The 22,147-nt window shown below is 50.1% G+C and overlaps 1 protein-coding gene across 3 annotated transcripts in view; it reads right to left on the bottom strand.

The window, feature by feature from the left end:
* UBTD1 (ubiquitin domain containing 1) overlaps positions 1-22,147 on the bottom strand; it is a 52,415-nt gene that overhangs the window by 25,291 nt on the left and 4,977 nt on the right. Inside the window, exons 2-3 of one of the 3 annotated variants that reach the window (XM_060126460.1) lie at positions 21,868-21,906; positions 20,669-20,688 (exon numbers count right to left, since the gene is read on the bottom strand). The exons of the other annotated variants lie outside the window; for them this stretch is intronic. Coding sequence (XP_059982443.1) covers positions 20,669-20,688; positions 21,868-21,906 — 59 coding nt within the window. The remainder of the gene's footprint in view (positions 1-20,668; positions 20,689-21,867; positions 21,907-22,147) is intronic. 3 annotated transcript variants of the gene reach the window in all.

Here is a 22,147-nt window from a genome sequence, read left to right as displayed (position 1 = left end):
ATGCTCAAAATAAAGCAGAAAAATAAAGTCACGAGAGGGGGCACAATTGTAGAAAGGGTGGCCAGGGAAGGCAGGTCCAAGGAGCAGGTGCAGAGGCCAGAACGGAGCAAGGAATGAGCCACACAGACATCTGGATTCGCTCCCACTATGCTCAGACCACACCCGGGCCGGCAACCCTGCACGGGTTTGCAGGTCTGCACGCCTTCGTTGTTGGTCTTCTCTCCTGAAGATTCCCGCCTCTACCTGTTGAAACTGAACGCTTCTGTGCCTGGCTCCAGTGTCACCTCTTCTATGAAGCCCTCCTTATTCCCCAAGCCAGCCCTGCTCCCAGCACTTCACTTCCATCTCCTAGACCACACGACTGCACGCATATGGAGGCCATGTGTGGTCCTTTAGTTCTGTATCTGCAGTGCCTCGCACACAAGAACAAGAGAATCTCTGTGTTGGCACTTACAGACTCTCTGGCCTCCACACTTGCCCTCTCCAGACCACACTGAGTTGCTAAAAGGCAGGAATTGCCTTACTCAGCTTCTGGTTCACCCAGTTTGTGCAGCATTGAGTCTGATGCACAGATGTTTGCCAAGGAGGGAGGCATGTGTACAAGTTATCAAAGAGAGTGGCCACATTACAGGCAGGGAAACATTCTTCATATCGGCACATGCAAAGGAAAATACTCTCCATCTTTTGTGCTAAGACTGGCAGTTGTCTACCCAAGTCCATTCTGCCCTCCTTCTTGGCAAGCGGCAGCCCAGCTGGACCACATTTCCCAGCCTCCCTTGCAGTCAGGGAAGTCCCTGTAATTACATTCTTATTCTTGCCAATGGAATGTGAGCTGTAGGGAAATGAGTCACAGAGGACCTGGGCCTAAGGACAACAGGCTTGCGTCCTCCACCTCCTCTTTTCCCTTCCCCTGGTTGGAAACCAAGCTTCAGCCATGTGGGCAATGATGTCCTGTGATGCAGCAGCACTTCCAAAGGGAAGGGATCCCAGAATGACCACAAGCAGCAGAGGTGCCCTCTCACCCGGTCTGCTCACATCAGGGAGAATCAGGGCCACTACATGAGACAGAAAAATAAATTTCTCACTCTTCAAGCAATTGTATCATTAGGCCCCTTTCGTACGGCAGAATAGCTTTAACGTGAATAAACGCACTTGCCTTCACAGGGTGAGCCAGGCACCAATGGGACATAAATCTTCATCATCGTCAAATACCTTTCTCAGTGCCTACTGGGGAAGGGTGAGTCCTAACCCCCACACAAGCCTCTAAGATCTAGGAGTGTCAGGAGAGGAGGCAAGGTGAAAGGTGTACAAGTGAGAGCAAACACTCTGTGAGGAACCCATAAGGAGGCACGAACAGGGGTAAAGAGCACTGTGGCGAGAGCAGGGAAAAGGCAGCATCAGAGCCAATGGACGGAACCAGAAAAACAAACCTGGTCCCCAAAGGTTTGAAAGCCTGACTCCCACTGTTAAGAAAGGGTTAAGGGATGCAAAACCAAATGCACACCAACATTTATTCTAGTCCCTAGATGGGTCCCCTCACACTCAACCTGCTGGCTGTCATGGGGCAGGAGGTGCAGAGAACCGGAGAAATGGGGAATAAGTTGGCCCAGGAGATGGTGGACATAATCTCACCAATACCACCTCTCACAGAGGTACCAGGAAGCTGGTCTTCATCAGCCTTGGGAGCCCGCCGAGATCAACAGCCCTGACATAACTCTGGGTCTGCTACACCCAGCACCACCGCTCCTCATTCCACTTCTGGATGCTCTCAAGCTTGGGTGCCCACTGAGTCACGCCCAAACAGAAGGTACAAGGACCGAGGACAGCCACTGCCTTCCCCCAGCCCACAGGTGCCTCAGGCATCTGCCCAACCATCCCAGGTCTACCCAGCTCACCAGGCCCCTACCTGACAGCCCTACCCCACCTTCTACGACCACCATCACATGTTCATGTTCACCCCAGGTGCTGGGCTCGGCGCTAGTAGGAAACACTGAAGACAGAGGCCCTGTGGAGAGGCAGCACAGACCAGAGGAAGGAGCTTGGGCTCTGGAGTCAAGCAGAAGAGGATTCACACTCTGACCCCACCCATTAACTGGCCCTGGGACCCTAAGCAAGCTTGAGTTCTCGCATGTGTAAAACAGAGATAATGGTGCCACCTCACAGGCTCACTGGAAGGAGAAGCTCGCCCTGTTCCTGGCATGTGGAAAGTACTCCACAAATTACTCATTTCCTTCTATTGCCCCCAAACGTCCTCTTGTTGGCATGCCACGATACATCAAATTCCTACCACCGGACCTGTCCTTCAGCATTAAGGCACTGTCGTGAAATGTCGCTGTGAAATAAGATGTCACCTGCAAGAGGTAATTAAATGTTCTGGGCAGGCTGGCAGCCAAGCATCCAGACTGTCTGGTTGAGGCTCAGTGTTAAAGCTCCCAGGTACAGATAGGAGTTGCTCTGAAGTGGCAGGTATGGCTGCAGAGCCCTGAAGGAGAAGACGTTATAAAGAAATATGATGTGTCAAGGATGCTAAACCTTAAGATCGGGAATCTCCAGGTAGACAGAAGAGAAGATGCTAAAGAGCTGGAAGGCAGAACAGCTCAGGGCTGCCTCACAAGAAGAGAAAAAGGAGAAAAGCCAAAAGAAAAAGGAGGCAGGGAGATGAAAGACCTCTGAAGGAGAAAAGGAGGGAGTTACCAGGGTGGCCCCAGCCTCCCATGGCGGTGGCCCTTCTCCGAGGCACTCAGCCATCACACCCTGGCCCCCCTCCAGATCCCTCCTCCTTGCTGCTATGTCCTGTTCCTGGTACCATGTGGCTCCTACGTGTCCATCCCCACACTCACCCCACCAGCCAGGTACATTCTAAAGAAGGAAGCCAAAAGCTTTAACCTTGCTGTTTGGAAATCTGAATCTTGCACATAAAACATGCCAGAGATCAGGAGGGAGGCAGACTGTGCCTGAGCAGCAAAGGACAAGACTGAGCGTCTCGGGGGCTGTGGTCCTTGCCTGGCCACACGTGTGGGATGACTTGGGCAAGGCCTATGCCTTATCTTTGATCCTCACCACGCTGTAAGACAGGTCACCAATGCTTAACCTGGATTCGTATCCCAGGAGTGGTAACAGGAAAACTTCACCAAAGGGAAGCAGACGTGCTCATGCAGAACGAGTGGGTGGGAGACACAAAGAAAGCCTGCCCAGGATCACGCAAGCTCATTGAATACAGACCCCCTCACAAGGCCACGGTGAGAGGCAATAAGGCAGTGCATAGGAACACACTCTGCAGAGGGCCAGGAAGGAGTTCCTCCTCATTAGAGCCATCCAAAATTAGCCTTGTTGAAGGAAAGCCTGGCCGACTGCCTGGCAGGGGTGCTGAGTGGAGCAACTCCACGCTGGGTGTGTAGCTGGACAATATCACCTTTAGGGCCTTTCCAACTCTAATTTCTGGTCAAAATGCTCTGGAGTTGAAAAGGCGATCTCATCCATGTCTTGCAATTCCAATTGGTTGTCCCCTGCTCCTGCAGCCTCCTGCGTAAACCACTGATATCAACTCACTTGATGTGTGGCAGGGGCTCAAGAGCCAACCCATACCCTTCTGCATCCTGGAGCCAGCCACATGGCCACCGGAAGTCAGTGAGGCAAAGTGAAAGGCACAGGACCATCAATGTATGCATGTAAACATCTGTAGCCCTAAAGAGCCCAGAATAGGTGCGTCCACTCCAATCTGCCCTCCCCTGAAGCCCAAACAAGTGCCAGCTTCCATGCCAGGGTCCAGAGACCTGGCCAGGTGGTTGCGTGGCCCATTCCAAAGGGGGTCAGGTGCACATTCCTGCCCAGCTCCTTTTGGAAGAAACCTGAACCCAGCCCTATAGCTTGGGCTTCAGGGAGAACAGGGAGCAGAACACAGAGTCCAGACTGGGTTGACCCAGGAAGTTTGAGTACTGCTGCTCATGTCAACTCGGTTCAGAAAAAGCCCCTAGCAGGCTAAGGCAGGAGAGCTTCAGCTTTTGTAGAACCAGATCCCATTGAAGTTGAAGATCCTGGGAGGTCCTGCAGTGTTAGCTGGGCAGCCCATTCTAATTTCAGACTGTTCTCCTTTAGGAAGAGAAATCACCCTATGGGGAACAGGAAACTACCTTCCTGCAGCTCCTACCCACGAGTGCTAGCTCTAGCTTCTGAAAGCACATGACAAAATCTCTAGGCAGTGCTGTTGGGTTGGCTAAAATCTCTCAGCAATTACGGGTCTGGGAGTCAGAGAGATCCATTCTAAATCTCAGGTAGACAATCTTGGGGGTCATTTAATCTAAGCCCCAGTTCCCTCCCTTATCAAATATGGATAATAATATTCTCCTTTTTGGATTATTGCGAGGATTAAACGAGATTGCATACGTGAAGCCCCTAGCACAGTGCCTGGCACAAAGGAAGGGCTCAGTAACTGGTAACAGTATCACGACAACAGTTCTTGGAGGATTTAAAGACCACGTTCCTGATCCCCCTGTGCCTTTGTGTTTTCTTGCCAAGCAGTCCCAGTTCCCCAAGACATGATTTCAAGTTCCTCAAACATCCCTTAGTTTTTCTGTCACTAGGTAGCTGTGGCCAGTGGCAGGCCTCGGGCAAAGGGACAGAAACCTGGGTTCGAATTTGGACAGCCTTCCTGGAGAGATGCTGAATCTCCAAATAAATCTCTATATCATACTGGGCACCTGTGACGAGCCAGGCATCACGCTAAGCACTGCAGATGCACCATCAACAACAGGAGCCCTCCCTTCAAGAGCTTAGAGTTTAGTCCACTCCATAAATTAATGGTCCATGTGCATCCACGCACCTAGGACCGAACTCAAATGCCACTTCCTCCCCCAAGGCGAGCAGAGCTCTGCACCCAGCAGCCATCATTCGCATTTGAGTCCATCATCCCTACCTGTGGAATGAAAGGCTGTGTGTCCCAGGTAAGACAAAGAAAAAGGTTAAAGGTTCATGATATTCCAAATTGGCAAGATTAACACAGAACTTGGCACAGAGTAGGTACTTGTCCTGGGGTGGCTGAATGGAAGCTGGAAGGCCCTGGGCTTTGGTCTCTGTCCTGGCTTCCCCAGAACTCCCTCCTAAGGGTCCTTCTCTCTTCCTAGGACACTGTGGAAGGGACATCTGCTGTGGGAAGAAGGTCGGAGCAGACGTTCACCAACTAACTATGGCCCCATGGAAGCCAGAATCCAAGTGCTTGTTGGACAGCCTCGCAGCTCTGGACAGTGCCCCAGACACGGCCTCTCTCTCCCTTCTCCTTGAAAGGGAAAATACCTCCTTACCAGGGGAGAAAAGCTGAGGTGGCAACTTGCTTCTTCCAATGGCTTCTTTCACTTCTTGGAAGGCATCAAGCTGTTTGCTGTCCAAGGGCCTTCACTCATGCAGTTCCTTCTATCTGGCTTGGGTAATCCTCCCCCCACACCTCCCCGCCTTGGACTGTACCCAGCACATAAGCACCAGGACCAGGGGCCAGCTCATGTTCAATCATCAGCAACGGGCCCTAGCAGGACTGCCTCTGCCCAAAAGCATCTCCTTCTAATTTATCTAGAGGTGTCTCATGGGCCAGCAAGCAGTCCTGGCCAAAGTGGAGTGTGGTCACATGAGACAAACGTGGCTCCCTCAATCTCAGCCTTCAGGTGTCAGCTTAGGCATCTTCGTCAGGGAAGTGTTTTTGATCGTCCACCCCAAAATAGTTCATTCCCCCTACCCCACAGTTCTCTCCCAACACCCTCTTCGCCCCTTTGTCATATGCATTTTGATTATTTGGGCATAATCTGTTTCCCCACTACTCTGTGGGTTCTATGAGGGCAGGACTATACCTGTTTTGTTCAGTTGCATACCCAGGACAAAGCATGGGGCCAGGCATATACAAACTCAATGCACGCCTGAGCTTTATGAAGGTATATACTTCAGATTAGCTTTGAACTCTCCAGGACCGGGCCTTCACACTAGATATCACCTTCGTTTGGCATACAACAAAGCCATCGGGTAGGCCACCCAGAGCCCCAAGAGGGTTCGGTCCAACCGAGACAAGGCAGGCAGGATGCCCCCATATAGTGCAAGCCATCCTGAGGCACCTCCAGTAAACACTTGGAGGGCCGCAGGACACAGAACGACAAGACAATACAGTCTCCTGTTGGAAAACCGCGTTTCCCAGCCTTTTTAAGCACACACCCTTTGGATAAATACAGACTTCACACACACACACACACACACACACACAAAACTGTGCCATGCCCGACTTGGGAATTACTGTAACATCAGGCAAGATTTCTGCCAAACTCTACCTTTGATAGTTTACATTTTAAAAATGGTTTATTGGGCTTCCCTGGTGGCGCAGTGGTTGAGAGTCCGCCTGCCAATGCAGGGGACACGGGTTCGTGCCCCGGTCCGGGAAGAGCCCACATGCCGCAGAGCGGCTGGGCCCGTGGGCCGTGGCCGCTGAGCCTGCGCGTCCGGAGCCTGTGCTCCGCAGCGGGAGAGGCCACAGCGGTGAGAGGCCCGCTTACCGCAAAAAAAAAAAAAAAAAAAAAAAAGTAAAAATGGTTTATTTTCCAAACCTAAGATGTGATTACGATACTGAATATGCTCTTTCAAACTTCCTATATGCCCCAATCCCCAGAGATTTTGATTCAATCTCTCTCCCATTGATGATCACCGCTCACAGACAAGAATAGAACACAGAGGGCCGACTGCAAAGAGCAGAAGTGTTCTAAACAGAATGTGTGGAAGAGGCAACCTCTGGGGCATGGTTCTAGCACACTCAGAACAGAATGGCAACATGATCTCAGTGGGAAGAGTATCGAATGGAAGTCAAGAGATTAGACTATTATTTCTAGTTCTGAAGTTCCTTTGTCTGGATAATGTCAAATTAAGTTCTTAAGACTAGGAGGATGTAGAAAACAAACTGATGGCTACCGGGGTTAAGGGTGGGGGAGAGAGGGATAAATTAGAAGATTGGGATTGAGATATACACACTACTATATCTAAAATAGATAACTAATAAGAACCTACTGTACAGCACAGGGAACTCTACTCAATACTCTCTAATGGCCTATATGGGAAAAGAATCTAAAAAAGAGTGGATATATGTATATGTATAACTGATTCACTTTGCTGTACACCTGAAACTAACACAACACTGTAAATCAATTATACTCCAATAAGAATTAAAAAAAAAAAAGACTAGGAGGCATTTTCCCATCTGTAAAATGGGACACTGGTATGGGGGAGTCCACAGCAAAGAGAAATACTATGAGCCCTGCCACCTGAAGGTCCTTCCATTGTTTGGGGTACGGAGAAACGAGAAACAAAGCACAGCTCTGAGAAGGACACTGTAAGGGTTCCTTATCTGGGCTAGTTACTAGTTTCAACAGGCAACTGGGGGAAAGGTGAACTTGGAAATTTAGGTGGGCTGAGGGGATGCCTGGCCCTGTGGCAACTCTCCTCCTCCAGTGGAAGGCAGATAGGTCGCCAACGTTAGGAGATGGGCATGGGAGTCAGACCCACATGAGTTCTACTCTCATTCTGCCGCTTACTCGCAGGTAATGTCAGACAACTTACATAACCTCTGGAGCCTCAGTTTCCCTCAGCTGTGAGAGGATGACTATACAACTTATGTCTCTAGGTTATTATGAAGATTAAATGTAATAAGGCATGTAAAATATTTAGCACAGCATCTGGAAAATGATAAGTGAAAATGCAGAGCATAAGCATTAGCTTTATTATTTTTATTACTATTACTGTTTCCCAGTAGGATTGCAGGCAGCTGGAAGGGGAGCCCAGAGGCACCGGGCAACCCTCTCATTCTCATTTTCTATTTATTGTCATAAACGACATGACCTCTGTGGTCAAGGACAAGAACAGCTGGGTAGGCCAGCAAAATGCACAGCTGCTGCGATTTAGGAAAAGTAATACTCCAAGGGGCCCGAGTTTGGAAAGGAGCTGGCAGGAGGATACAAAGTCTCACTTGGGCTGGGAGGAGCAGAGGCTCTGTAGGAGCGAAACAGACAGAAACAGCCAAAGGGGCTGGAGGGGGAAAAAGAGAAAGCACCAGGGAAAGACCCAAACCAAAGACAGGAGGGCACAGGAAGTCGGCCTTCCCAGAGACAGGAAGCTGCAGGTGAGCCCGGAGGAAGCCAGGAAGCACAGGACGTGGGCAGCAGGGGAAAGCCGGGCCACATCCTGAGGGAGGGGTGGCTGGGGAAAACGAAGCAGGCTATCAGGCTGCCGGATGCCACTAAATGGAGCAAGGTGGCGACAGAACGGGAAGGAGGGCCATACGCTCTCCCCTCATTGACCTTGGGTCCCCTCCTCAAGCCTCTGTTGCCCCAACTCTGCAGGCCCCAGGATTTCACCAGTACTCCTGTCACTGCCACCATCTATTGTCCCCACCTGGGTCCTCCTCCCTAGGCTGGTGGCAAAACAGGATGCAGGTTTCATCATTTCCCCTTTTCCTGGGAACTTTGAAACAAGTGCTCCGTGGTTTTCTCTTTGGGGAACAGGCCAAGGAGGCCCACGCGGGGGAGAAATCACCTTCCAGCTCCACTCTGAAATGTACATGGTTCAGCCTGCCCACATCCCGCCCTTCCCCAACTGCCTCTTCTCCTTCTCGCGGAGGGAGAGCTCAGCCTCAGTCGGCCCACTGGACTCCACACACACACAGCACCCATCAGGAGAATGCTTGAAGTTGGTGAGGGGTGACTAATCTTAGACCTAATCGGCCATCCAGGTACCCCCAGGCTCAAATTCCAGAAGGGTGCTGATCTCAACATGACCCCAGGTAACATGGAGTTGGCAGCAACATCATCCGGGAGTCCGGGGTGGCTACGGGAAGGAAGGCTCCCTGACCCTGCAGAGGGGGTCACCGTGCAGGCCGGCACACCAACAGCCACAGTAACAGGGCTGCCCGCATCTGTACAAGCTTTTGCTGTGCACAACGCATCACCATGTGTGTGACCTCTGACCCTCCTCACATCGCTAGGAGGAAGACTGGGCAGATATTGTTCCCATTTTGAAGATGAGGAAGCTGAGCGCCTTGGGCAGGATCACAGTTCCTGAGAAGCAGAGCTGGTGGGCCCAGGACCCATTCTCCAGAAGTCTCCTTCCTTTAGCCTGGGACTTCCCTTTCTCTGTTAACTCTGCTCAGCTCTCCCAACATAAAACAACAAGCACTCCAGCAGCCCTGCTGCTCTGTAAGGCTAACGATCTCTCTCCTTAGAGGAGCCTCCCTTCCCCAAGTTCCCAGTGTCGCTAGGCCCTCCCCAATGTTCCCACCCCTCCCCCCACGCCTCTGGCCCTCCTTCTGCTTCCGACAACCTGTCACCCAATCCTGTGGATTCTTTCTTCAAAGGGACTTCCACTCCCAACATATCAGGGCAGACCTTTCCCCTCCTCCCCCTAGTTGGCCTGGCTGTCTTCAGCCATGCTCCATCCCTTCCCCAGCCATCCTTCTCAGCCTCAGAGTCCAGGGTACCCTTTCAAGTCCCCGGCAGCGTGCCCTGGCCACACGTTCCCAGTGGCTCCCCATCTCCTCCACACCCCTGGCCCACAGCTCAGCTCTCAAGGTGCCTTTCAGACCTTGCCTCTTACTGTCCCCTCCCCGAAGCACGCACTGGCCCCCCGGCCCCTCCCTGCACCCTTGCTTCAGTTCAGACTGGTCCCCCTTCCTGAGCCCTCTCCTCTCTTCCATCTTCCAGGCTCCCCTCTCCTCTGTCCACAAGCATTCCCCCTGACTGCAGGAGGTATGAGGAGACCATTTCTTAACACCTGCCCTGCCCAGAGTCCTGAAAGGGGCAGCCCAGCATCCTGCAGGATCAGGCGCCCACCTGCTGCCTGTACCTGGGTGGTCCCTGGCCACAGAGTAGCCAATCTACTCGCTGCCAGAACTTGGCACTGGTGTGCTCAGTCACGGAACAAGCCGATGAGTAAGAAGAGAAGGCTGGGTCTACGGAGGGGGAAGCCAGGAGCAGATGCTCAGACACAAGCGGAGAGGCCAACAGCCCCCAAAAGACAGAGCCGCCTCCATTCCTGACTGCTCTTCAGGCCCAGCTCCCATGAGGCCGGCTGCCTCGCTGTAATCCTGCCAACAAACCCTTTCCCCCTGAGCTAACGCGGAGGGGCCCCTGCTCTGTGGGGAACACTGCCAACACCAGCCTGGGGAGCCCTGCCGCCTCCGTCTGACAGCCCCAACTGGAAGAGCCGTGTACTCGGCAACAAGCAGGCTCTGCCAAGGGTCACTTCTCTTCCTGCCTCCCTGGGAGCCTAGCAAGTGCTCCTCTTACACCTGCTCCTGCCCTGGGACTGGAGCTCCTCACCGAGGGCTGGAGGAGCTCACAGCTTTGGAGCTGTCTGTGCGGCTCACGAGTGCCCCTCTTCTGGAGCTGCCCCGCATCCGCACGGGGTCAGAAGTGGCCCCCACGAGACAGGTTTTACTGCATGTGACCCCACCCCCTGGCTGGAGCTGAGTGTACCAAGCTGGGCCAATTGGACCCACTGCTCTGGTAATCTGGACTTTGGGCTGGGAGAGCTAAGCCCCCCTGAGTGTGGCTGGAGCTGCAGCAGGAACACTGGGGCCGTGTGGCCTGAAGGAGGAGGAAGCCCGGCTGCAGAGACAGGAGGAAGCCCAAGGAGAAGCCGAGTTGAGGGGAAGAGGGAGAATCTGACAAGGTTTTTCCAATCCCTGCTTAAGGCCAGGCAGCAATCTTGCCGTGGGGTCCTGTGCACCCCCTGAAACCCTGTAATTAATCACCTTTTGTGCTTAAGCTAGATTCAGCTGGTTTCTGTTAACTCGAAATCAAGGGGTCCTAACAAAGCTGGGATCTCCCTTATGCTTCTCCAGGAATACAAAGCAGGTGCCTGACAAACAAACTTGCTGAATGAAGAAAACTGGCCCCAGATCCTGGCTTTCTGATTCCTGCCAAAGGTACCACCATGCTCTACAAATACTCCACGTATCAAGTATGTAACTCAGCCCCAGGCAACTTAAGTTAAATGCACGTTCCTTGCCTGAAGTGCATTATATCCTCATTTTCATCTCATCTTTGGGACAAACCAGCACTCAAAGGAAAGGCAAACGGGAGCAGGCTGGAGAAAAATAGCCCATGGCAGTGCGGGCCAGCACGTCCAACTGGATCTGCAAACTGTGCTCCCCTGGGCTGCCCCACTACAGAAACCTCTGCCCCGAGATTTCTGTCCCTGTACCATTCTCCCCTCCCCCAAGATGACCATCAAAGTCTCCAAGAGGTCACAAAGTTTCCACCCCTATTGATGGGTCATTTATGCCAGAGGCCATTGCAAGGCCAGACCATGAATCCTAAGTCTAGAAGAAGAAACCTCAGAGGGTTGTCTCACCTAGTGGTTTTCAAATTGTGCACTCTGCGGGACCCTGAGACTTCAATGGAACCTCTTGGGTCTCCAGTGTCCCTAGCCTCAACCAGGGGCACGCCCATTTGGTTGTATATATCAGGCTACCTTGTAAGCTTGCATCTGAAAGGGTTCCAGTGGCTTAAACCAATAGTACAAAATTCCTGGGCTTCCCTGGTGGCGCAGTGGTTGACAGTCCGCCTGCTGATGCAGGGGACACGGGATCCTGCCCCGGTCCGGGAAGATCCCACATGCCGCGGAGCGGCTGGGCCCGTGAGCCATGGACACTGAGCCTGCGCGTCCAGAGCCTGTGCTCCGCAATGGGAGAGGCCACAACAGTGAGAGGCCCGCGTACTGCAAACAAACAAACAAACAAACAAAAATACCTGTTCCAGACCAATTTCTTTATCATTCAGATGAGGAGCCAGAGATTCATAGGCATAAGGCCACACAGGTGCCAAGTGGCTGAGCTGGAAGAGAACCCTGGGCTCTGAACTCTCCCTACTGCCCCTTTCCCTAGGCAGCTCCTTTAAAGGCTCTCTTGGAACTGGGAGGGGTCAGAACCCCGGTCCTGTGTGGGTGAGCACTGGCTGGGGAACACAGAGAAAGCGCTGAAGATACAACGCAGAGCCCATCTGACGGGCGCTGAGTCCCAGGTGACCCTGTCTGCATCAGCTGAAGGGCAATGCTAAATGGTCAGAACAATATGGAGATGTCCTGATGCTAGTCCTCCGCTATATATAGTTTCTCCCCTGAAATGACCTCAGGTAGCAGCACAGCTTTGTGGTGTGGCAAAAATCGGCTGTGTGGCCCCAACTCCAGGGGAGGAGAACTCTGCTCGAGAAACCGGATGGTAAGTAAGAAAGAGAGTCTGTGGGATGGGGGTGTGTCGGGGGGAGCGAGCTTTTGAGACGACTCAGGACAAATTCTTTCCCTTGACCCCCTGGGAAGCAGCAGTGAGGAGTAAACCTGAGACTCTTCTGCAGTGGGCGACGAAATCTGAGTCCCAGCTCTGGGTGGAGGAGGCCCTGCTTCCTCACAGGCTCCGATCCCATCTGCTCACAGATGTTGGGTGCCTCTTCCTGAAGCACTTCATTCATTGCACTCCATGTGTAAGGAACCAGCAGAGGCTTGCTCTGACCTACGCTCCCCATTAGCTATTCGAGACCTTCCCTTAACCTTGGTGTACACCGCCAATTTGATTCTACTGCCTAAAAAATAAAAAAGAAAGAAAGGCTAGAAGAACAAACGCCAAACGGGAATGGAGACTCCCTCTGAGTGGTGGGAATATGAAGGAGATTTTCTTCTTTGGGCTTTCTGGTATTGCTCACATTTTTTACATAAACACAGACTGCTTTTACAATAAAGAAAATCGTATTACTTGCTTCTCTCCAACCTGCACCCCTTACTCAAATCACTAACCCTGCTGTAAACTCTCCTCACTTACCCTTAATATCTGCCCTATCAAACCTCGACTCTTTCTCAAGTGTCTACACGTTGCCTTTGTCTCTACCTGTCTACACCGCATGATTCAGCACTTGTCTACACATTATCTTGCTTGAAATTGTATCACACCTCTATTTGTCTTTGCTCCTTCCCCCAGATAGACTGTAAGCCATCATGGATGATGAGACATACATGTATAATATGCATACACGGGAATGAGGCAGGATGTACAGAAAAGACACAGGAAATGGAGTCAATTCCCTGGGTCAGGTACCAGCTCCACTTCTGACTGCATAGGACAGACCACAGACCAGGGGCTTGACATTTCTGAACCAGTTCCTCCAGCCGAATTCCTTATTAATGCCAATTCTCTTCTAAAAGGGAAGTGTGGACTCTGAGCAGCCCCACAGCTTTTGGATCATTTCACCTCTAAAAACTGAGGCCCCAGGCCCAGCCTACAAAAGGGGTCCCCATCAATCCATATCCAAACGAGCATCGGGTGGTGAGCCAGACACATGCAGAACAGGGCCCACAGGCTGAAGTCTCTCCTTGGATATTTCCCCTGGGCCTAGGCCCCTGGCATAGGTGAATGCCCAAGGAGTGGTGCTGTCAACAGTAGCAGACTGAGAATCTCTGTCCGGGGCTGCGGGAGAACGTGCTTAATGGCCAAAAATGGACCAGACATCCAGGCCCTGGATCTTCCATGGGACATACGTCAAAGCAGGGCAACGCTAAGCTCAGCTTCAGATAGGCGGGGTCAGCTACAGATTAAAGGGTCCAATGTAGCTTTCCTTCTGCCTACGGACTCCAAAGACTAGCCCACTCTGCTCCTCAGGGAGCGGGACCAAATAACAGCGCATACAGCATGTTTCAAAAAATAATTTGGGGCCTTATAAAAAGCCATAATAGCAGCAAGTTTCCAGTCAAATAAGGCTTCCTTGTCCTCACCAGCCAGCCCTGCACTGGGCCACAAACAGGAATATCACACTGGGCCAGACCCGGATGAGCTCGGGGTTCTATGAACCTGATGTGAGAGCCCAGAGGGAAGAAGGGCAAATAGCAAATGGAGAAGTAAACCTGGGGCATAAATACAGCCGTACAGAGCACTGCCAGCTCGCCGGGGACTGTCCCCTCAACTCACCCTGCAACCTTGGAGCTGTGTGTCATGAATCTGCACACCTGGGTGTGCCCACATGGAAATGGAATAAATAAAAACAGATCACAGAAGCTCAGTATTATTCAGCCCACTACACCGTGAGCTCCTTGAGGAAAGGAACTGACTCTTCACGCTGCGCCCTGTGCTAACACCACGGCCGGGACAAGGCAGTTACGGTAAATATTTAGGGGCAGTTTCCCATAGCGGTTAAGATACAGGCCCCTGGGGTACAACTACTAGGATTCAAACAGCAGTTCCCCCACTTTCGTGGACTAGGGTCTTAACCTCCCTGAGCCTCAGCTTCCTCATCTGTAAAGTGGAGGTAATTATGCCTACCTCCTGGGGCTGACGTGAACACTGAAGGCAGTGATGTCAAACATGTAGTAAGTAGGGTGCCTAATGCACGTGGTAATCACCACATAAACGGGACTGCTTCAGGGGTGATGATTCCTGGAGCTGCTGTGAGGGTTCGTGAAAGGAAATGCTCTGGCCACGTGACAGTCTATTTTGGGGGAACAGAGCGCATTGCATAAGTGAAAAAAATCAATGCCATGTGTGATATCCCATGTTACAGAGGACAGTGTGGTCTGTTTAGCAGACACTGCAGTAGGAGTAGGTGGGGAGAGGTGGAAGGGGGGACAAACCCATGAAGGCTGTCGCAAAGTGCACTTCCTAACATACTCGGGATACATAGTGCAAGAACTGGCAGAAGCAGACTATTTGATAGTCATGGGTGGCAATGACGTCAGTAAACCAGCTATACCTGTTTAGGGCCCGGTGAGCCCTCAGTTGAAACTGACAGTGAGGCAGGTGTTTCATGGAAGGAATGCAGGGCTGAAAATGGAAAACAGTAACCTGGGATCCGAAATCTTCCATTTCTCACCATGTGACCCTGGGCGCAATAGTTAGTATACACGGAGCCTCTCCCCTAATAATGAGGACAACATCACTTGCAGTGAATTAACAGGAGGATTAGAGGAGATGTGTATGAAGTACCTACCGCAGGGCCTGCCACACAGTTAGTACTCAATAAACAGCAGTATATAATAACTATAAAACAATTGTTTTTGAATCCAGTTGCAGGGAGTTGTGTATCAAGTGTGGACAAGTGGCCCTGCTGTGATGTTTATCACTGCTTTCTTGGAAGTTCATGGAGGAGGTGCCAGGCTCCAGGAAGGAAGCCCCAGCAGACCCAGACATGTTCTGCCAAGCTGAGGATGAGCACACTGAGGGCACTCCCGAGCCCTGAACCTACCAGGCAAGAAGTGTTTGCATCTGTTCCAAGAGAGCCCAGAAAAGTAGCTACTAGTTGTTGCTGGAATCGGCAAGAATATGCGGGACATTGCAAGAGATCTGTAACTAACAAGAGTTGAAGTTCTCAAGTTTTTGTGAATGATTCACATTTTTAAAAAAATGAAGCTAGGGGCTTCCCTGGTGGCGCAGTGGTTGAGAGTCCACCTGCCGATGCAGGGGATACGGGTTCGTGCCCCGGTCTGGGAAGATCCCACATGCCACGGAGCAGCTGGGCCCGTGAGCCATGGCCGCTGAGCCTGCGCGTCCGGAGCCTGTGCTCCGCAACGGGAGAGGCCACAACAGTGAGAGGCCCGGGTACCGCAAAAAAAAAAAAAAAAAAAAAAAAATGAAGCTAGATTCAAGGCTATCTCTGCAATAATATCACTCTTGTGCAACTTGCTTCCCGTTTGTTTTCCTGAATGAGTGGAGTTACAAGAATGGTAAATAGCCAGGGTACAGAGCAGAAGCTAGGTCTTGTATATGAACTTCATTGGCCATATATCTCAACTTGGGGGGAAGAATAAGGCTGGGGACAGCTGGCTTAAATACAGTGCCAAGCATGCTGATAATAATGAAAAAAAAAACTACTATTTACTGAATATTTTAATATGCCCCAGGCACCAGTCTAAGCATTTACGTGCTTTAACTCATTTCATCCTCAAGACAACCCTATGAGTAGATACTGTTATCTCCATTTTACAGGTGAGGAAGGTGAGGCCCCCAAATCCAAAACAACTTGCCCAGATTACACAGCTAATGAGCTGGAGGAGCTAGGATAAAAAAATGCAAATGGATACTAAGTGAATAAAATATTTGTCATAATTGTCATAATTACCTGTTACCAAAAGAAAAACTCTTACCTTATAAATGTCCTCTTTGAAAGACCTCAGATTTTGCAAATCAAGAGAAATTCAGGGTCAGCCTTGCTATACACTCTGAGTGCAGGGGAAGGGCCAGAGGGTGGCCAGAGTCGGACTTCCCAGGTCAAGGTAAGGGAGGCTACACTCCGCTCTTCCCAGTACTCTGAGCTGAACAAGAGTCAGTAGAATACAAGTCCCCAAAGAAACAATGAACTTAGCCTAGGTTATTGTCATTAATGGCCTACTGCCATCATTTGCTAAGCATCTCCCTGTGTGAGCATTGCACTGATCACTTCACACAAATCATCACATTTAATCCCTGAATACCTGAAGTGGTCTACTCTTGTCCCTATTTCACAGATGCAGAAACTGAGGCTCTGACCTGAGGCTTTCTCACCACAATGAGAAAGCAGAGGGGCCATTGCCTCCCATGGCTTCTGCCTAATTTACTTGTCAACAACCTTGGGCAGCTCTTAACATCCTAAGTCTCAGTATCCTCATCGGTAAAACAGGAAAAATGATTCCTGTCCTGATCACCTAACAGGATGGTTGTGGGGATCAAATGACACATAATATTTGAGAAAGCACTTTGAAAATGGCAAAATGAACATAGCAAAGGATCATTAGTCTTATTAATTACAAAGAATGACACCTGATCCTGCAAGCCCTTTGCTAATGTAACTCTGTTGCCTCTTTTCCCTTGGGAATTTGGGGGTAATTCAAAGTCTGCAGAGCCAAGGCACTCTTTTCTTCAAGTCCCTGGCATCTGGGCATTGGGAAGTGGAGGTTCCTTCTGGGAGAAGAGAGAGAAAACAATGCTGTTTGCATTCTGCTGGTGTTCCTCTTCAGGAACAATCTGGCTGAGATTCTACTGCTTCCACCACACTCAGCCCTCAAACATGCAATGCACATTTACTGAGCACCTACTATGTGCCAAAGTGCCAAGTACTAGATGCATAATGATGGACTCATGGGACCCCGAGATATAGCCTGGGGGTGAGGAAATGAGAGGAGGAGGAGACAGCAATGGGAAGGGAGCGGAGTGACTCCAGTCCTTGCAGCTTTGCAGACTTCACAGCCACCTCCCGATTCTTCTCATGGGGATGGGGGGAGGCAGCACAATGGAATGAGCTCAGAGCACTGAAATTTGAGTCAAAGTATTAAAGTGAGTCCCAGCTCTGCCTCTGCTCAGCCTGTGACCACCAGAAATCAGTTTACTTTCCCCTATGTAAATTGGGTAGGAATGTTCTCATAAGGCAAAATGAGGAGAATCAAAAGAGATGATTGAACAAGGTGAGCAGGGTGCCTTAAGGTACTCAATAACAAACTCTTGTTTAGACAAAACAAAAAAACCCTGTGCTCTCTTCCTCCCATTCCTGGGAAGGTAAACTATACAGGGGCCAAAAGCTCAGGCTCTGAGATCAGGCCCTGCTGCTTACAAGCTGCATGGCCTTAGAGAGGAGACATTACCTTTCTAAGGCTCCATTTCTTCCGCTGTGAAAAGGTGATAATAGTATCCACCCATAGGATGGATGTGAAGATTAATCAAGATACTGCACCGGAGGCTCCTGGCACATGGTACACACCCAGCAAAGGTGTGCTGTTGCTAATTTCATCTCTACAAGCCCTTAAAAAGAACAAAATTCCAAGTCCACAGGCTCGCCTCTAAGATCCAGGCTGCCTGGTAACTGGCTGGCTGCCTAGGTTTGGGCTCTGGTGGCAGCCTCCCAGAGGAGACAGGTACAAATGAGGAGCCGTTCCCATTCCCCTACTCCCCCCAGCCCATACCCTGTGCCAGCCCTTTTCCTGACAGGTTCCTCTTTCCGAGGGCAATAAGGGACACAAGTTGAGGGCCTGGGGCTGGTCAGAGGTGTGAGGGTACACTAAGCTTGGTCCCCCTTCCCTGTGGGCTCAGAAAGCAGGGAGATCTTGTCCCCAACAGCTTAGAGAGAAGCACATGGCCTGGAGCAGCGGACAAGCTCACCAGGAGGCCATGTCATTATAATACTCCCTGCCTTTACCCATCCCAAGTGCTCCCACCTGAACCATAGTCCTGCATCTCTTGTGCAAAAGGGAGCACTCAATATGAGTAAGACAGCATTAACGTTCTTTGGGAGCCACATGAATTGTAACAACAAAGAACTGCTTTGCTTAACTGGAAGCCACTGTCCATCCATCCCAGCCATCGACCACATTATTAGAAACCCAGAAGCAAGCCAGATTCTGACTGACCAGAAAAGATGTCACAGAATCTACCTGCCCAAACTCCTGTACTTCCCTCTCTGGAGGGCCCTCGGGCTTCACTTTGAGCCCATCTACTCTCTCTCTAGGTACGAGTCTAACAATCTCAGCCATATGTTCCCCCAGGAAACTGGAGGGGCTGCTATTTGAGCCTGGTAGTCAGGATCTCAAGAAGTGACCACTATGATGAGATGCCTCTACACACCCATTGGGATGGCTATTATCAAAAAGACAGAAAATAACAAGCATTGGTTAGGATGTGCATTGCTGGTGGGAATGTAAAATGGTGCAGCCACTGAGGAAAACAGTATGGCAGCTCCTCAAAAAATTAAACACAGAATTAACATATCATCCAGTAATCCCACTTCTAGACATATACATAAAAGAACTGAAAGCAGGGATTCGAACAGATATTTGTACACCCATGTTCATAGGAGCATTATTCACAATAACCAAAAGGTGGAAGCAACCCAAGTGTCCATCAACAGACGAATGGATAAGCAAAATGTGGTATAGACATACAATAGAATTCACCCCTAAAAAGCAAGGCAAGTGACACATGTACAACGTGGATGAAACTTGAAGATATTATGCTAAGTGAAATAAACCTGGCACAAAAGGACTAATATTGCCTGATTCCACTTCTATGTGGTACCCAGAGTAGTCAAATTCATAGAGACAGAAAGTAGAACGGTGGTTGCCAGGGGCTGGGGAAGGGGAGAATGGGGAGTCTGTGTCTAATAGGTACAGATTTTTAGCTGGGAAGATGAAAAAGTTGTGAACATGGATGGTGGTGATGGCTGCACAACAATGTGAATATACTTAATGCTACAGAACTGTACACTTAAAAGTTGCTAAGGGGCTTCCCTGGTGGCGCAGTGGTTGAGAGTCCGCCTGCCGATGCAGGGGACACGGGTTCGTGCCCCGGTCCGGGAAGATCCCACATGCCGCGGAGCGGCTGGGCCTGTGAGCTATGGCCGCTGAGCCTATGTGTCCGGAGGCTGTGCTCCACAACGGGAGAGGCTGCAACAGTGAGAGGCCCGCGTACCGCCAAAAAAAAAAAAAAAGAAAAGAAAAAAGTTGTTAAGATGGTGTATTTTATCTTGTGTATATTTAACCACAAGTTTGTTAATGAGAAAAAAAAAAGTGACACTGACTACCAGGGAGAAGACAGAGCAACAATTATAGGTGGAAACGTGAACCCCAAAAGCACAGCAGCTGGGAACCATTTAGTTTGGGACCCAATGTCCTACATTCTGAAAAGCCTGGGGGCCTCACACTGTCATGAGTACAGTAACTGATCAGGCAGGACTGCTATTTTCATTCAGAGCCCAGAACAGGGTTCAAGAGCCTACCCACACCAATACTGCTTGGGACCTCGAGGCAGGCCACTGTGTAATGGGCTCTTCCTCAGCAATTTACCTTCCACCTGCCACAAGTTCACCCTCACCTTCTTTCAGAGATAAAGGCTTTTGAGAGAAAGAGGCTTTTGTGGTCCCCATCTCCACCAAGCAGGGCTTTGTACATACAGGTCCAAACTCAACACCCCCAAGTTGCAAAGAGGAGGTTATTCATGCTCAGTATACTTTGCTGGGAAGCATATCATCCGTTTCAGAAAGATTCCCATCCAAAAATAGTTTTTAAACATTTCTTTTATAGTTTTGCTCTTTAAAAAAGAGTAAGCTTCAATGATCTGGGGAAAATCACTGGCTATGGTTTTTGTGTGTAAAAATCCTCTACCTTTGAATAATGGGAACTTCATAAGTTCACAAAGTCTCCTTTCATCCAGGATCGCACTTGATTCTTACAATCTCTCTGGGAGGTGAGCAGGGCAGCAGTCATCCCATTGTACAAATGGGGAAACTGAGGCTCAAAGAGATCAAGAGGCCTGTCTAAAGTTGCACACACAACTAGGAAGGAGCAGAGAACCAAGGCCTTATTTCCCATCAATGGCAGATCACACTCTGTATTGGGACCTCATATCTGAGCAGACCATTAAGCCATGAAAGTGATTTTAAAAATAATGTTAGTTTATTTTATCCCCACAACATCTCTCTGAAGTAAACTGGAAATATCTTTTTTTTTTTAAGAGATGATTAACTGAGCAAACAAATGACTTGCCCAAGATCACCATTCAAGAAAGTGGCAAAGAGACCACACCCCCTCCCTTTTGAATATGCTCAACCTTGACCACAATTTCTTGACCTTAGCATACTCAAAACTTAAAGGAGCTTATGCAGTTTTTATATAGTTTGCACCATATTTCTGTGAACTTGGCAGGGAGTAGACATACCTTTATTCTCTTTTTAATAGCTGGAAAAGAAAAAGAGGTTAAAGAAATCTTTAAGTTCCTTTTCAGCTCTAAAATTCTATGATTCTAAAAATTCCCCAGCAAGTCAATTCAATGGGTAGAGAGGCCTGGAGTCCACGTCACCCGTCTTCCTGCCTCACACTCTATCAGACCACCCCACACCCACCTCTTGAGTTAATGACCACAAATACCATGTGTGCCTGGGAGAAGGGTCCACTCTTACATAGTTGCACACGTAAAATAACAAGAAAGTGCTAACTGCTTGGTTGGGACCCTAGTAAGGGGCTTCACTCTGTCCTCCTGCTTCAGCCCCAGCAACTCCTAGCAAGAGGCTCCCAAACCACAGGAAATTACATCCCAGGTATTTGAGACCTTACCCAGGCCTGGGGTGAGAGAGAAGCCAGTCCCAGGAACAGAACACCACTTTGAGGGTGCAGTTAAATCCGTCCATTAGGATACATCCACCCACCTAAGATGAGACAGCAATCAGGCCTGCTCATTCCTGCTCTTCTACAGACTGTACCCACTCTGTTCTACACACTAGCTTCATCCACAAATATTTATTATGCACCTACTACATGCCAGGTGCTGCTCTAGGTGCCATGGAACGAAAAAATAAAAATCTCAGGTCACACGTAGTAGGGGAGATAGCCAATGTCAGGCGGTGGTGAGTGCCAGGGAGAAAAATAAAATAGGGAAAAGGTGGTAGATAATGCTGAGAGCAGGTAGTGGAAGGAAGGGGATCAGTTTTAAAAAGGATGGCCTGGTGGCGCAGTGGTTGAGAGTCCGCCTGCCGATGCAGGGGACACAGGTTCGTGCCCCGGTCCGGGAAGATCCCACGTGCCGCAGAGCGGCTGGGCCCGTGAGCCATGGCCGCTGAGCCTGCGCGTCCGGAGCCTGTGCTCCACAACGGGAGAGGCCACAACAGTGAGAGGCCCGCGTACCGCAAAAAAAAAAAAAAAAAAAAAAGGATGGCCTGGGAGGCCTTGACTGACAAGAAGGGAGGAGCCTTGGAGAAGGAGAGAGAGGGACCCATTCAGATTTTAGGGGATGGAACAGGGGATGAAGAACAAGAGATGGCTGAGGAAAGGCAAGGCGTTGAAAATCCTATCGTGTCTTGTAGGCCAACACAAGGACTCTGAATGAGACGAGGAGCAAAGGAGTAACAAAGTCTGACTTACAGTTTACAGCATCTCTCTGGCTGCTGTGATGAAAATAGTCTGTCGGGAGACAAGGGAGGAAGCAGGAAGGTCAGTTAAAAGGCCAGTGGTAGCTTAAACCAGGGTGAAAGTGGTGAAGATGGTGAGAGTCAGGTTCTGGATACATGTAAGGCAAAGACAACAGGATCTATTGATTAAGTGGAGGTGGGATTAAAAGGGAGGAGTCAGGGATGATATTAGAGTTTTGGGGGCCTGAGCAACTGGAAGGATGAAATCACCATTGGCTGACTTTGGGAGGACA

This window comes from Lagenorhynchus albirostris, chromosome 16, assembly GCF_949774975.1.
Source record: "Lagenorhynchus albirostris chromosome 16, mLagAlb1.1, whole genome shotgun sequence".
In the NCBI taxonomy this organism is placed as follows: Eukaryota; Metazoa; Chordata; class Mammalia; order Artiodactyla; family Delphinidae; genus Lagenorhynchus; species Lagenorhynchus albirostris.
This window is presented reverse-complemented; position numbering and strand designations above follow the sequence as displayed.